This window comes from Cuculus canorus, chromosome 1 (genome assembly GCF_017976375.1).
Source record: "Cuculus canorus isolate bCucCan1 chromosome 1, bCucCan1.pri, whole genome shotgun sequence".
In the NCBI taxonomy this organism is placed as follows: domain Eukaryota; kingdom Metazoa; phylum Chordata; class Aves; order Cuculiformes; family Cuculidae; genus Cuculus; species Cuculus canorus.
In genome coordinates, this window is record NC_071401.1 from 119,139,607 (window position 1) to 119,155,864 (window position 16,258).

The 16,258-nt window shown below is 43.3% G+C and overlaps 2 protein-coding genes across 7 annotated transcripts in view; both read right to left on the reverse strand.

Annotated features, from left to right (window-relative positions):
• The window catches only part of CCDC181 (coiled-coil domain containing 181), an 18,865-nt gene continuing 2,607 nt past the window's right edge, over nt 1-16,258 (reverse strand). For 2 of the 5 annotated variants that reach the window (XM_054067450.1, XM_054067441.1), the window contains exons 2-6: nt 7,998-8,158; nt 6,487-7,464; nt 3,980-4,129; nt 3,169-3,323; nt 1-2,551 (exon numbers count right to left, since the gene is read on the reverse strand). In XM_054067450.1, the coding sequence (XP_053923425.1) occupies nt 2,389-2,551; nt 3,169-3,323; nt 3,980-4,129; nt 6,487-7,464; nt 7,998-8,135 (1,584 nt within the window). In that variant the 5' untranslated portion in view covers nt 8,136-8,158 and the 3' untranslated portion in view covers nt 1-2,388. Of the gene's footprint in view, nt 2,552-3,168; nt 3,324-3,979; nt 4,130-6,486; nt 7,465-7,997; nt 8,159-12,058; nt 12,188-15,122; nt 16,028-16,258 lie in introns of those variants that run through there. The other 3 variants (XM_054067425.1, XM_054067457.1, XM_054067433.1) reach the window with 3 other exon arrangements.
• Nucleotides 8,041-16,258, reverse strand: part of SLC19A2 (solute carrier family 19 member 2) — a 20,544-nt gene continuing 12,326 nt past the window's right edge. Inside the window, exon 7 of one of the 2 annotated variants that reach the window (XM_054067500.1) lies at nt 8,041-8,158. The gene's annotated coding sequence lies outside the window, so the exon portion shown is untranslated. The remainder of the gene's footprint in view (nt 8,159-16,258) is intronic. The other variant, XM_054067509.1, reaches the window with a different exon arrangement.

Consider the following 16,258-nt stretch of genomic DNA (forward strand, 5'->3'; position numbering starts at 1 on the left):
TTTTTTTAGCCAAGGTGATGAACTGTCTCCAAGCCTGTGTTCAGCCTTGTTCCAACATTTAGGAATAAAAAGAAATGTGTGCAATGATTTTTCGTAGCTCTGAGTTCTGAAAGCAAGAGCATATGCAGTGTTGCAGCCCTCATGGCAAGAAGGGGAAAGAGCTTGAATGAAATCTCACTATGATATATAAATAGTAACCAGTTTTAAATGCATTATGGAAAACTGTGGGGTGAAATTATTCTGGTTTCCATAAAGCTAAAATGATCGCTTTTCCATCTGTTTCAGCTTTTAGAGTGAAGCTGTTGCGTGGCTGATGCTCAGTACAGACGGACTGATATGCCTCCTTTAGCATACAGTGTTGAAACCTGACTGAGCATTAGAACTCTGTCCTTGCCCAGGGTCTCACTGGTGCTGTGGGAAGCCAGAGACAAGCACTAAGTTTGCACTGGTACCACTGAAAAAAAAATATATTTTTACTTATATGGTTTTATAATCTTGATGTAGGTTCAAACAAAAACTTAGCAGATAATCTGCCAAGTCTAAAGAAGCCTATTTAAGTTGTAAATGTTAAGCAGAAAGGTAGGAGGATGCAAATATGCACTTGGATTTCTTAGTTTTGCTCCCAAATTTATCATGTCTAGTTTGGGGAAGGAGTTGGTGAAATAGTTATTTATTCCTTTGAGTCTCATATAACAATCAGGATAGGCAAGTTACAAATTCTTGCTGTTGCTGCCCATACTTTGGTTTGCATGAAGAAAACTACAATAAACTTTGATTGCTTTCAAGTTGCAATGTTGGATTTAATACAGCTGTAGCTCCGACTGTGTGTTTTCTGCAGCACAGAAGGAGCTATATGACATTGAACTGTAAAGCCCTTCACTCTACTGGTCTGAGATAATGAACTAAGTATTACTTGTTTTGTACCTTACTAAAATTAGGGAGATACTGTGAGCCTTTGCAACCACTCTTCTTGCATTTGCTTTCTAGACATAAGAAGGATTTCTTGCCCTTGGTGCCAGAGGGTGCAGGAAGAAGGAAGGCACCTGTTTCTTATCATAGACTCAGAGAATGGTTTGGGTTGGAAGAGACCTTAAAAATCATCCAGTTCCACCCCCCCTGCCATGGGCAGGGACACATCCCACCAGAACCGGTTGCTCAAGGCCCCATCCAACCTGGCCTTCAGGTCAGGCCTTCATCCAACCTCTAGGGATGGGGCAGCCACAACTTCCCTGAGCAACCTGTGCCAGTGCCTCACCACTGTCATGGTGAAAAAATTCCTCCTTACATCTAGTCTCAATCTGCCCCTCTCCAGTTTATACCCATGGCCCATTGTTCTGTCACTACAGGCCTTTGTAGACAGTCATTCCCTGGCTTTCTTGTAGGCCCCCTTCATTTGTTTCTCATTAGCATCTGGAACCTTCCTTTCACAGCCATGCCCCTTATCAATACTGGTAAAAGGTGCAGCACAGCCCCCTCTGGTAAAATACCAGCACTCTCAACAGGCCCCTATGTCCAAATACCATAAGAGGCAAACATAAATGGCAAACTCGCTTTTGCAGACCTCCAGAAAACACTCTGAATGTGGAAAAATGTAAGAACAATGCCAGATCTTCAAAGGTGTTGGATGCAGAGCTGGACAGAATGTTCCTCATCTTCCACTAACTTACAATTTCATGAATGACCTTGACTTGTTTGTTGACGAGCTCAGGGTTAGGGGATGTACTTTATTATAATAAATACAAACAATCCAGCTTCCTTGATACTGGTAAAGGTCATAATTCACACAGGCTTTTGATTCCATGGACTAGAAAACTACTGAATAGGGACTCACAGAATTTAAGTCTCAAGAACTGTTGCACATTCACATATGTGTTAGCCTTCCATAACCACTTTCCCTAAACTAAACCTAGCCCTCTGGTCCAGCCAGAATTAACAGTTGTTCAGCAGATCAATAGGGAGTGGGTGGTACAAGAAACAGCATTTTCCAACAACACAACACCTTGTACAATCTTCATCACAAGCAGCAGCAAACAGCAATATTAATCCAGCAAAAATGCAACATAATAGCCTGCATCCAGGAATTCATGGTGGAGTTGAGTATAAAGTGCCTTTAAAAGACAGAAATGTGTATTTGCCACCCTTGCGTATTGATCTCACACTTGTTTAGATTTGGTCAAACCAAGAGGATCCCTGAGTTAGACATAAAAGCAGGCTTTTCAACAAAATTACAAATAAGTAGACAGTAAAATCATTGTCAGTGAAGGGAACTGTTAAATCGATTGAAAGCTTTAAAAACACCACAAAAAATCAGTAGCTGTAAAGAGGAAAAACTCAAGCCATAAACATTAAGAGGGCTGTCACCAAGCACTCTGTGTTTACATCAAACTTTCAACCATAATGGTCTGTGAAACGAAAGGGTTTAGGCTCTGAACTAATGCAGTGGATGCTCTGCATCTGTTTTGCTCTTCTGGCTTCTAATCGGAACTGCCTTGCTCTCTCTTTAGCAGCTAGTTCTTCTGCTCGTTTTTCTTCTCTCTTTCTTTTTAGCCATCTGTGGAGAGAGAAAGAAGACTAGAAGTACTAACAGTTGCAGTTGAAAGTTTTACATCCTCTGTTCAAAGAAGATTTGCCCCCATTTAACGAGAATTGCCTTGTCCTGGAGGATAAAGTTAGATGTTGTAGCTGAGCCAATCTACAAGCCTGCCACTCCCAAACAGGGAAGGCACTACCTTCCATCCCAATTTTCCTGCTTCTGGACTCACCTTTACCTCTCTCATTTTTTTGACCTGATTCAATTCATGGACTTGGGGGAAATACTTTCCTTGGATTAACTACTTTCTGCTTGCTTCATGAACTAAATCAACCTGAGTCTGATCCAGAAGAGGCCAAAAGGGGTGGAGGAAAAGGATCTCCCTTTTTCAGCATCAATTCACTATTTTAGCTTAGGTTCTGACAAGCTGTGATTTCACAACAGTAAACAGACAACATCAAGGAATTGATGTGTTTTTGCTGGGGTGTTGGGTTATAACAGCATCTTGATGGGGTAAAACAAACACAATCCAAAACCAGGACTTCAGCAGTAAAGATGTACCATAAAATTATTATGGTCTTAAGATGACTGAGAGACTACATTTTCAAAAATGAGTCCCTAAGAATGCCCCTACTCACTCTTTAAATGCTCTGTTGCATTCCTCTGTTCTTGGGAATAAGGCAATTCCCTCAGCTTGGCGTCTCAAAATTTCTATCTGTTTTTCTTTCATGTGTTCTTGGTGCTTTTTTTTAAGCCATAACTTGAAGGCTTCTTCTGGATTCCTGTTCCTCTCCTATTAAAAACAAACATATGTATTGAGAGAGAGATATACACACATAAAGCTTATCACTAAATGACCTTTATATTAATCACATTGTAATACTTTTTTCACTCTGCTGGCATCTCCCATCCACAAAATATACTTTTTATAATCAAACTAGAGCACATGCTAATCTGGAATGGAGCATACACATGAGAAAGCATTCAAAACAGTATGTTTTTAAAATACTGAACTTAGCTTTTCAAGCCCATTGCTGCAAGACAGAAACTTCTGAACAGAGCATCTGAACCTCCAGGTTTTGGTCAGGTCACATGCACTAACTGCTTGCCAATGAGTTTGGATGGTAAGGAATACATGCCAAAGGGTTTGCGGGTTGCTTGTTCACTGCAGGGTTCAATCAAGGTGTTCTTCTGATAGAAAGGAGCACTGCTGCTTCTCCTGTGATTTTATGTTCATAGATGCAGCTGCAATGACACAAGCGGCCCTGCCAAGTGGAACAATCCTAAGCACGCAAGTCAGTCCAGCTCTTCACTGAAAAGTCCGTCACAAAAACATTTCCTGCCACTGTCAATTTTCATAAGCCTTGATAAGAACAACAGGCTTAGCATTTGGTTTTCTTATCTAACTAGAGCACTACAGATCCCAGTTCTATATCAGGGAGAGCTTACTTTGCTGTTCAAGTCTTCTAGCTCCTTTGCACGACGAATTCGCTTTTCTTCTTGCACTTGTTCTTTCTTCTTCTTCTGTAACCAAGCTTTAAAAACCATCTCGTTCTCTCTTCTCTTCTGTTCTTCTTCTTCCCTTTTCCTTTCTTCTTCCTTGAAAGGAATTAAGAATGAATAAACAGTTTTTGAGAATCGTCTTGATCTCCAAAGGCCTTCACTGACACAACAGTCAATAAATAAGCCATTTGAATTATATGAGAGACAGAAATACTGATGAAACAGGAATTCTCAAAGACTGCATGACAGTTGATACTACTTTAAGGAAGAAATGAGCTTGAGCACTTCTGTGCTTCGTGTTACATTCAGATACTTTTAGTCTAACCCTGTCTGTGATTACCATGAGACACCTCAACTCACAAATATTTCAATAGCAACAGGTGAAGACTTAAAATTAAGATTGCCCAGTAGCTCTGATGATAGGCTTAAAATTGGTTTAAACTGACACACTTTAAAAAATGAATGCACCTCTCAGGCTTGATGGATCGCTAAACCCTAAAGGATATTTAACTACCTATGGAATGCAGGCACTACCTTATAAATAAGGATTTTTTTCTGGACATGAAGTTGTAATGTATTTACCTAATGAGTATTAATAGCTCAATGCTTTTTTTTCAAATTTACAAAATGAGCTGATTTTTACAAAACTGAGGATTTTTTGTAATTATTAAAAGCATCTTGGATAACAAGTACCTACAAGGAAGAGAAAGGCTTCCAAACAACGCTTCAGAAAGACGAGGACATTGTACCAGGTTTTGACTCTCTTTGACACAAAAGCTACAATCTCCACTCCCTTCAACACTTGGAGAAATCTACTCTTGTGAACAGATTATGTTCCTCCCACCTACAAACAACTTTTGGACTATCCTCTGAAATTACAATCTGTAATTTACTGAAATGAAAGAAACCCCATGAAAATCAAGCAGATGGATTCCAATAACGTCAAGAAACGTTTCATGCCTGTGAAATCCATCACAGAATGGAAGAACTCCATTCAAGAATGAAGAAATAGGTTAATACGTTCTTACCTTTTCCTAAGTCACCCAACAGAGGAAGAAACTTAGCACACACTGTCAAGAAAATATCCTCCCTTACCTCCACCGCACTACCTTTTACTTTAAATACGTATGGTGTCAAGTGATCTAGGCTGGTGTGAACATCAGTGAATCCTCACATTTCATACCCCTTGTTACTGAGCAAAGCCTCAGAAAACTTTTCAAACAAGGCAGCTAGACCTAATTCCACGGACAGAAAGCAACCTTTGAAGCTACTGAGCCAGCTTACTTACAGCATCGCGGCACAGAAAAATGATAGATGCTTCACGCTGGTTTTATAGAGCAGCACACACAGTAAGTTACCATTTTGTAATTGTATCATCATAAAGCAAAGCGAAGAAAAAACATGGAAGTTTTTAAAATCTTTGGGAAAGACTGTTGAAATTCCTGTTACAGCTGTGAGGCTGACTGGGTAGTAAAGATTTCTTTTTTCCTAATAAGGAGCTGAGAGAAAATTAAAAGGGTTTTTTTACCCAGTAATAGAGAAGTTATTGATTTTATTTTCTAAAATAGAATTTATCTTTGTTTTCTTTGAAAATACTGCCTTTATAGATACAAGAATAGCCTCACTACTAGGAATATTTTCTTCTTTTTTACTTTTTTTCTTCTTCTTATCCTCTATGTAGTGGCCAAATAAGAAGGAAAAGTAGTATCAATTAACAGAGAAAGTTGAAAAAGCCCTACTTCGCAACTAAATCATTGAGAAAACTTCCTACAACACTCATCCATGCAAAACCTTTACAGGAAAACACTATCCAGTTATATTATCGGTCAATATGACTTAACCTGCATGCAGCTTACACAAGCAACAAGGCATGCCACTTTTGAAGTCAGCTGTATCTTCCATACATTTTAAACACACCCCGCTTTGTTCACAGTTTTCACAGTCATTCTCCTGTGTAAATCTTATTTTATGACCAAACACTCTCCCAGATGATAATTGCTTGTTACATACTTCGTCAGCGCCCAAATGTGCACCTGCATTACTGTGGCTGATGTTAATTAACAGTGTAATGTTAATTAACAGTGTAATCTGTGGAGATACGATACCATGTGCTACGTTCCAGTAAACAATGGGCCTGTAATGGAACCTAGGTAGAAAGAGAGTCAATAAGCAAAAGCAGTAAGTACAATATAGCAATAGAAGGCCTATTTATCAAGACCATATTACATAAATACTTGATTTCTCCTGTGAACAAGGCGTGATTCTATGCCACTCCGCATATTTTTTTCTTTTAAGGAAAGGAGTTTTCAGAGATTCAGTACAAACTCCAGAGAATTATTATTGCTGTTATTGTTATCATTGCCTCTTTTATCATGGAAAATATGGAGTAAATGCCCTGAGCACGTGAAGCAGAGGAACAGGATGGTCACTGCTTGCTGCCTCTGTATTTTTACCTCTTTCTTCTGTTTTTCTTTCCTTTGTTCTAACTGTTTCCGCAATTCTTTTTGTCTGGGAGAAAGACAGTAAGTGGAGCTTCTCACAGGCGCATTTGCAGACTGCACTCTCAGTTGCGTCTTCCGCCTTCCCAGACCTCTTGCAGCACTGAGAGCAGAACTTGGACGACGCTTAGGGTTAGATGGAGGCTTAGGGACATGCACACTCTCATCTCCACCAGGAGAAAAAGTATGTGCTCCTTGTCTTACTGGAGGTACTTCCTTCATTCCAGAGACAGTGCCAAGAGGACTGCAGTGTGAAGATTTTGGAGACATACGTTGAGTTTCAATATCGGTAAAAGAAACACTTATAGGGGGCAAAGAGCCCTGGTTTTCAAGATCACATAAACTTAAGAGTTCAAATTTCCCATCTTTTTCCACTAGGATTTTACCATCCTTATTTTCCTCATCCATGACAGCATGTGGAGAAAATGATGTGCTTTCCTGTCCCATTTCACTAGAAATTTGCAACTGAGATAGCCTATTTGAAACATCATCATCTCCTGCAAGGTCAGTTTTACAGACTTCAGCATCTTCTAGAGGAGGAACTTCAAGATCCACCAACTTATCCTTAAATTTTAATTTCCGTTCTCTGTTCTGATCCACAGGAGCCTGATTCTCCAGCATCTTGTTGGCTTTTTCAATCTTTTCCAAGATGTAACGCTTTATTTCTTCATCTTCTTCCTCATCCAGTTCCTGATGGTTTTCCAATTTGGATTCCTGGCTAGAGCTTTCACTATCCGTATCAGATACATGGTCTTCCTGTTTCATATCAGACCTGGACTCCAAACTCTCTTCATTGGAGTGTTTCACCTTTGCATCTACATCCACCTCTGAAAGCTGACCTGGATTTTCTTCCATTTCCTCAGCATCCTCCTCAAACTTGTCTGCAACTTTAACAACTTGTGCTTCGTGATCCTCTTCATTTTCTTCAGGATTCTAAAAAGATTAAAATAAACTAGTCTATTCTCCCAGCAAAGGGCAGTATCAGAGAAACAGAAAAGAAATAGCAAGAGAGAAGAGCAGTACCAACTACCCTACCTCTAAAACAGGCTGTCACATAGTACATATCATAACTAGTAGCTTTTTTTTTGGCACTAACAACTCTATTGCAGTTTCTCCATGTTCACACCTGTACAAAGTTTAACCAAACATGGCTTCTACAGCAAACAGATCTGTGACAGCATAAAAACCGAACAACACATGTTGAACAAACACTTAAAAGAAACCCAGAAGTACCTTTGAAACAAGCATATTATTTTCATTGAACACTGAACTTTCTGTTCCAAGGCAATTTTAACCAAACCAACCAGTCTGCTGTTTTTCAATATAATTCCAAATTACCTTTCTTGTCAAAATTCTGTAAATATACCTACACTTCGCAAATCACATTGAATTTTGTACTTAGGATTCCAAATATTACCCAATTTTGTCTTCCAAATAGGACAACTAGCATTTAATTTAACAAATACCTCTCTTTCATCAAGATTTTCTTTTTCTTCTTCATCACTTAGCCATTCGGGATCTTTCTCAAAGTCATCCTCATATTCTTCACATTCTCTTAAATCATCCATATATGCTGGATCTCCTTCGTTTTCCTTTTCACTCATTTTGGTGATGTGTTAGAGCAATACTACAAAAAGGAGAGGAAAAAAGAATTGTTTCAAAACTCTAGTGGCACATAAATGTAGAACATCGATATACCTTATAGCAGCCACATTAGGCTTGTGAATGGTTTCAATACAACCACTTTAGATGATAGTGCCAGAGCACCTCAGAACTAAGGATCACTAACAATTTATGAACATGACTGGTTTTGGCATTTCCAGCTCTGACTATCAGGGGAAGATATGACTCACGGTAGAGCAAGGTGACTTGCCAAATGTCTTGCAGCGAGACTCTTGACAGAAACAGGACTAGAACTCATGGTTTACTAAGTGTTAGTCACATCCTTTAACAAAGAGATCACTAGTTTCTGTTTATTAGAATTACTACCAGCTTTCATTGCTCCCAGGTATGTTTCACATTGTTTTTTCACGTCTGCCTGGCCCACCTGAAATAAAACTAATTCAATGTTATATTGCAAAGATGTGGCACGCACAAGTCCTAGAAGATCCATGCCATGGCATACAGTAGATCAAATTGTCAAAAAGCTTCCCATAATGACATATCAAAATGAGAAGTCATTCATCGGACTCTTGACAGGATCCTTCTGCCAGAATAACTGAACATTTACAAGCAGTTAGCCTTAAAACCATACCACCTCCTCTAACACTAAGGGTAAAGAAAGTCACACAGACACGAGTTGAGACTGCTGGGAAAAGAACTCAGTTCTGGTTTGAATTTCTGAGGAGGACAACAATGGGAAATAGCAGACAGCTAATCAGGTTGGTACAGTCATATTCATAACAAAAATGAAGACAAACCACTGTAAGGACAGAATCTTTTAAACAATCTTTGGACTGCACAGCACACAGGTGCCACCAGCTCCCCAAGGAATGCTTCAGTGACAGTGCCTGGGGGTCCAAGCTGACTACCAGCCACTGCTCGGCTTGCTCAACTGAAGGCATCTGTCCCCATCTAAAGACACAAAAGCATTAAAGATGTGGGGACACACATCAGCCTAGACGGCTGATTCTGCTCTTTTTATGGCTTTAGCCACTCATCATTCCTCTCCTGATTTGTTTAATACTGCTTGCAAAAGCAACATAAAAGAAGGGAACATTGATTATTCAGAAGTTCCTATTCTCTTTGAACCCTCTTCTGTAGGCTGGAAGATGTCACCTCTACGTGTCTCTCTAGTAAAACATATCCGAGTCATTTACAACATGGTAAAAGATCCCAACACAAACATTAGCATATGGCAACACAACACGGGATGTAAGAGTTAGCTCTGACCCTGGAACTGCAAGACAGCTCTCGCTGTGCGACCATCCTTCCCTTCCAGACAAGAAGGGTTGCACCTGTACTTCCTAATCTGTCTGAGCATTTTGTCAGGCATTTCGTAAAACTCCTTCCATCCAGAAGGTGCTGCTTAAATTCCTTCAAGGTTTTGTTTTAAATTCTGATGAGCACCTCAGAGTTCTCAGTTATCTACTCATATGAATACCAGCTCCACTTCTTAAAAATCCTGAGTTTCATGCTTGACAAGATCGCTGCTCGTTTAGACCTCAAAACGTAGCCAAGATTTGTTTAAGAGGAAAGAACAGTAATAAAGCTGGGCACTTGCTGCAAATGCATTTGTATACAAACTTTATGAAAGCTCTTCTTTTTGTTTGATCCTTATTTTGTTAAAAAAAATTTGGAATATTTTTTCTCCTAATGTGCTTCTTTTTAGCCATCATGAGAATTACTCTAGATTTCTCAAAGTTAAAATTTTCATCATAGAACCGTTTGGTTGGAAAAGACCTTTGAGATCACTGAGTCCAACCGTACCTGTCCACCACTAAACCACACTTCTGAGCACCTTGTCTACTCTTTTAAATACCACCAGTGATGGTGACTCAACCACCTCCCTGGGCAGCCTCTGACAAGTGCCTCATAACTCTTTCACTGAAGAAATTTTTCTTAATGTCCAATCTGAACATCCTCTGGTACAACTTCCAGACATTTCCTCTCATCCTATCACTTCTTGCTTGGGAGAAGAGACCAACACCCAGCTCACTACAACCTCCTTTCAGGCAGTTGTAGAGACACATAAGGTCTTGCCTCAGCCTCCTCTTCTCAGGGCTAAAAAACTCCAGTTCCCTCAGCTGCTCCTCATAACACTTGTTCTCCAGCCCCTTCATCAGCTTCATTGCCCTTCTCTGGACATGCTCCAGGACCTAAATGTCCTTTTTGTAGTGAGGGGCCCAAAACTGAACACAGGATTCAAGGTGCGGCCTCACCAGTGCTGAGTACAGGGGCACAACCACTTCCTTAGTCCTGCTGGTCACACCATTTCTGATACAAGCCAGGATGCTGTTGGCCTTCTTGGCCACCTGGGCATACTGCTGGCTCGTATTCAGCCAGCTCACGTTCAAATTTTTCAGACGGTTGCCTTGGCTTTCCACACCATGTCTACGTCCACCATGTTTTTCCTGCACCTCCTCTCATATAAGGTATAATCCTCCTTGCTCGGAAATACCCCTTCCTTCACAAATATCCTTAGTTTGGATGGTGACATATACCTGGGGTTCTTATTGAAGGCTACTTTGCTGCACCACGTATTCAGGACAAAAGAACCAAATCTCTTTAACATCACCATCATTACAGGTAAGTGGACACAAAAGCTGCCAAGCTGAATTGTGCCTTCAAACAAAACACATTAAAATCAGTCTGTGACACTCAGCATAAATTCTGAAAATTGTTCAATTTACTTAGGGTACATATAGTAAAGAGGAACAGCATAAAAATCAGCTTCTTTTGTTGTAACATAAAGTAGTTACAGCTGAAGAGATAATTTTAGTTTAATGACCTTGTTTCAGAAAAGCCTGAATCAGCTCCTATTGTATTCAGGATTTTATGGATTAAAGATTGAAGTGCTCCAGCTTTAGTAGTGACCACAAATATTCAGAAAATCTCAAGTCCTCATTTTCACCTGTTTCCATTCCAGTTAGCGGATCCTATGACTGAAGTGCCTGTAAAGCTCAAGAACACCTCTACAGGGGTTACACTTGGGCATGATTACAAGAAGAAGAGGGGTACAGTGACAGACTTCTGTTATCTTGGAGGCAAAGAAGCTGAAAAGACTGGGAAACAAGCCTTACGAGGAGCGGTCATCATTTACAGAGGCCTTATTCCCTGAGAGTGTACTAAGAATGCAATGGAATAGTAAAACTTAGGAATTGACAATTATTGTCCTTTTTTAGGACATATACATATGTTCCTTTACATAAATATAAGCAGTCGTTTCACCTCTCATTTTCTTTGTTACCTGATGGCAAGAGAGGCTTATTTAGAGTCTTATTAATAAATGACTAACACTGTAAAGCGCTGGAGAACCCGCCTTTGTGTAATTATGATCTAATTTGGTTTTGTGGGGCCCTTCAGTACGAAAAGGACATTGAGGGGCTGGAGTGTGTCCATAAAAATGCAATAAAACTGGTGAAGGGGCTGGAGAACAAGTGTTATGAGGAGCAGCGGAGGGAACTGGGGTTGTTTAGCCTGGAGAAAAGGAGGTTGAGGGGAGACCTTATCACTGTCTGCAACCACCTGAAAGGAGGATGTAGAGAGGTGGAGGTTGGTCCCTTCTCCCAACTGACGTGATGGATGAGAAGGAACGGCCTCAAGCTGCACCAGGAGAGGTTCAGATTAGATAGCAGGAAAAGTTTCTCCCCTGCAAGGGCTCTCAGGCACAGGCAGAGGCTGCCCAGGGAGGTGGCGGAGTCGCCATCCCTGGGGGTGCTCAAGAGGTGAGGCGCCAGAGGCGGGTTAGGCAGCCCAGGCACGGCCGCCCCACACGACCCCAAAGCTCCTTTCTCCCCACCCCGCCCAGCCCGGCCCGGCCCCGCTCCCGGCCCCGCACCGCGAACCAGGCCGCCCCCGCGCTCACCGACGCCGTTGCCATGGCAGCTGCTCGCCGCGCGCTCACCTCCCCGCGGCGGCGCGCATCGCCCACGGCGGCTCCCGAGGGACAAACCCCGCCGCCCCGCGCGCACCTGCGCACCTCCCCCGCCCTGCCTGCCTTTTTCCCCGCCCCTCGCTGCACCACGCCCCTTGCACACCTTTGCCCCGTCTCTCGCCCCGCCCTCCGCCCCTGTGCCCCGCCCCTCGCGCGCCTTTTCCCCGCCCACATCGCTCTAGCTTCACCCCTTATGCCTCTTAGTCCCGCCCCCCCTCGCCCCGCGCGCAGCTTTGACCGTCCCCTCGGTGCCCCCGCCCCGCCTCGCGCCTTTTCCCACCCTCCCGCCCTTCGTGCCAGAGGGTGATGGAGCTCTGGAACAGCTCCCCAGGGAACCGGTTGTGGCATCAATCCTGGCAATATCCAAGAAGCATCTGGACAACACCCTCTGGACAACACCCTTCACACACGGTGTGAACGTTGGGGTGTCCCATGCAGGGACAGGAGCTGGACTCAATGATCCTTGTGGGTCCCTTCCAACTAAGGACATTCTGAGATCTTTGTGGCCCTCCCCTGGACTCTCTCCAATAGTTCCTTGTCTTTCTTGAGCTGGGGAGCCCAGAACTGGACACAGGACTTCAGATGGGGCCTCACTAGGGCAGAGCAGAAAGGAAGGATAACCTCCCTCGACCTACCCACCGGTCATCTTAATGCACCCCAGGATACCACCGGCCTTCTTGGCCACAAGAGCACATTCCTGGCTCATGGTTAGCTTGTTGTCCACCGGGACTCCCAGGTCCTTCTCTTCAGAGCTGCTTTCCAGCAGGTCAAAACTAACCTGTACTGCCGTGTGGGGTTATTCCTCCCTAGGTGCAGGACTCAGCACTTGCCTTGTGCTAGCCCCACTCTTCTTGATGCATCCCTGATGTTTTGCTTTTGCTGCTGTTAAATTATGCACTTGTTTGGGAGCAGCCTGAGCATCGGCAGCATTTGTATTGTATTATTCATGCTCGGGCTGATGATGAGCAATTTGATCAGACTGAAAGCTTGCAGTGTCAAAATTTGAGCTTTCATCAATAAAGGTAGCATTGCACCTCCAAAGAGGTACTTCTCTGTATCAATCGTACATCGCTCCAGAACTTTGAAATGTGAAAGGAGGAGGAAAATCCCACCAAAGCCTGCTCTAAATAAATATCCTGCAAAAAGCCACCAAACAGCAAGGGGAAACACCCACCCTGTTGGGAGCCCTCCATGCCAGAGCCGAGGCTACTCCCCGAGCTATGCAGGGCTGGAAGAAGCAATGCCATGGTGTGTAGCTTAAACTAAGGCTGGTCCTTCCTCAAGGCTTGGGATTTTATCCCAATTCTTTACACCATGAAATACAATGGAGGCCTTTAAATTACCTTGAGTGAGGCTGGAGAGGTGGAGGGATTGGCCTCCAGGGTGACAAAGGCTCATGCAGCCTTGCGTGGTGCTTCCCAGCACCTCGTCTGGGGGGAAGACAGTCCCCAAGAAGACAATCTAAAAATGCACCAGAAGGCTACACACCTCAGAGGGTAGCACGCTCTGCACTGAAGTGTTAATGAAAGAAAATATGGACCAAAACCAGCTGTGAATAAATTTAGCCAGGGCATTGATAAATCTTAGAGTGATTACTCAAAGTTAACATGGTGCAGAAAGCTAAACCCCTTCAAGGTGGGGTTCAGGAGGTCTCTGAAGACAGTTGTGATCATAGGCCACCCATTGCAGCTGAAGGATGAACTCCACCACCTCAGGGATTCTGCTAACCCCATACCACGCAGCCAGGAAGAGAAATGGTGTTTGACATTTGTTTTGGTGGGCTGGAAGGGCTCCCTGATACTTACCTGAGATGATAACACTCAGGTAAATATCACGGTTGGAAGGGCTCCTGCAGGTACCTGCTTGGCAAAGGTTCCCACTGTACCTGGAAAAACTTCAACCACTGACCTCACCCAGGGTCATGCAGTGATCCTGTGCTTGAAGACAATACACTGAACTTCTAATTTTCCACATTTCACAGGCAGGTGACTTCGACAATTTCAAAGCAGACTAAAACAAAGACAACTCAGCACAGCATCAAAGCTTTACACTCTGCTTTTATCGTAAACTGTCCTTCATCTCACAAGTAAGTGCCACCCCTTTCATTCACAAGATATGCTTTATTCAACTAATTAAAATCCATGTGCCTGTAGGACAAGGATCAGAGCGTGTTGCTGGAAGATTGAGCTGTGATGCTTGATGTTGATAACGTAACAATATCCTAAGTCAATCTAAATTCATACATGCATTCATTCACCCATATGTCATTAAATTTAGGTTTTTGGATGTTCCCATCTGTGAGGGAGGTACAGAACATGGTCATAAACAAAAAACACAACAGAAACACTAGCCAAGCAGTGCAGGGATCCAAGGACAGACCCCAACATGTTGGTTGCTCTTTTCTATGTCACTAATGCATCAGATGCTGTGTTTAGGGAGAACCAATTTACATAGAGCGGGTGATTTTGAGAGACAAAGGCAGCATAACACCTCCAGAGCAATGGAGCACCTTAACACCTGTCATATGTCTTGCAGGAAACAGTTGACACTGTCAAGGGTTGCTGGGAACAGGGTCCAGTCTCCTGCCCCTTTCATATCCAGAGTCCCTCTTTCCTTCCCAGTACTTGGCTACGATCACACTGGTAGAGAACAAAACATAATCACTTCCATGCAGAGCCCTTCCTTTTCCCTAGGAGCACCACCACAACAGCCAGCTGTTTCAAACATGCATGCAGCCACAGCATGGTTGAAAGTAACCCTGCCACGGCTCAGTGGGCTGCTGCAGCCCGTGCTAGCCCAGGGGGATGGCAGTGGGTGCTGCTCCTGAAACAGCAGCCTCTGGCACCTCTTACTATCCCTCATCTTTTAGACAGAACAAGCCCAGCACCTGGCCTCTCACCTCTAACAGCGATCCTAAAGCCCAGGAACTGTGCAATGTCTTACAGCATCACAGCAAGCCCAGTGCCGGGTACACAGAGTCAGTGGTAGCACATACCTCCAGCAGCCCCCAGCATCAACTGGAACAAAGAAAGAGCCGCAGCATCCCAGGCAGATACTCCAGCCGTGCGTCTTATTTATCTCATCTCCATCAAACCACACCGTGTGCTGTTTCACAAGCACAGGAATTCAGCTCCTTGACAGTAGCGGGGAGTTCCTTTTCAGCTCTCTCAGCTATATGCAGTGTGGCAGGATGCGATGGGAGGAGCAAGAAGGATTGCAATCGTTCACATGGACGTCCTTCACTCACAGAGAAAAGCAGCCTCAGGATTCTTGTTACAGCACCTTTCACCAGCACCAGAGATGCGAAACACTTGAATCCGTCTTAAAATGTAATGCTATACCTCTATGAGCTACTAGTTACCTTCCTGCCCCATGCTAGCAGGTTTTGAAACCCTCACACTGTCAAGAAGCTCATCCCTGCACAGCTGACTTCACTCAGAGGAGGCAGATGAATGAAATTCAGAGCAAGCCTGACGGGCTGACAGTCCTATCACTCCTGCCTCAGCAATAAAGCTCTCAAGGCTGTAAGAATGACAGTTTTTCTAGACCTCCCCTTTCCTCTCAGACCACCGATTTTCTCTTGGTTTTAGTGTTGTGCAGAGGGCTTGTTGGGTTACTACTCACACCAAACTACATCAAATCAGCAGCAGATACTCAGAGAGCACTTTCCCCTCCAGTCCAGCTGGTACTATCAGGTATAAGCCTTCTCTCCTAGAAGCACAGGACAGGGAGAGCTTTCCAACACAGTCAAGTGTGGGTGTGTCACGTTGGGGAGTTTACAGTATTTTTTCCTTAAGGCTTTCATTTTTCTAATTAGGTTGATGTAAATAGAAAGGTCCTCCTGCATGGCAGATCCGAGCTTACTTTTCCTTACAGTCACCATCAGTGAGACCAATGCTTCCTGACCAGGGTAACACTGCACCAGTGAGCAAGTAATTTTCTCCCACAATGGACCAGTCCACACTGGACTGGACTGAGTTGTATTTCTGAGCTGCTCAGCAATTAATACTCCTTAGTGCAAGACCTAATACACTTGCATAGAGTTCTGCACAAAAGACTAAATAACGATGATCTTTAAGACTTGGTTCTTGCATGGCTTGTTCCATGTTCCCCTCCCCCCCTTTGTAACAA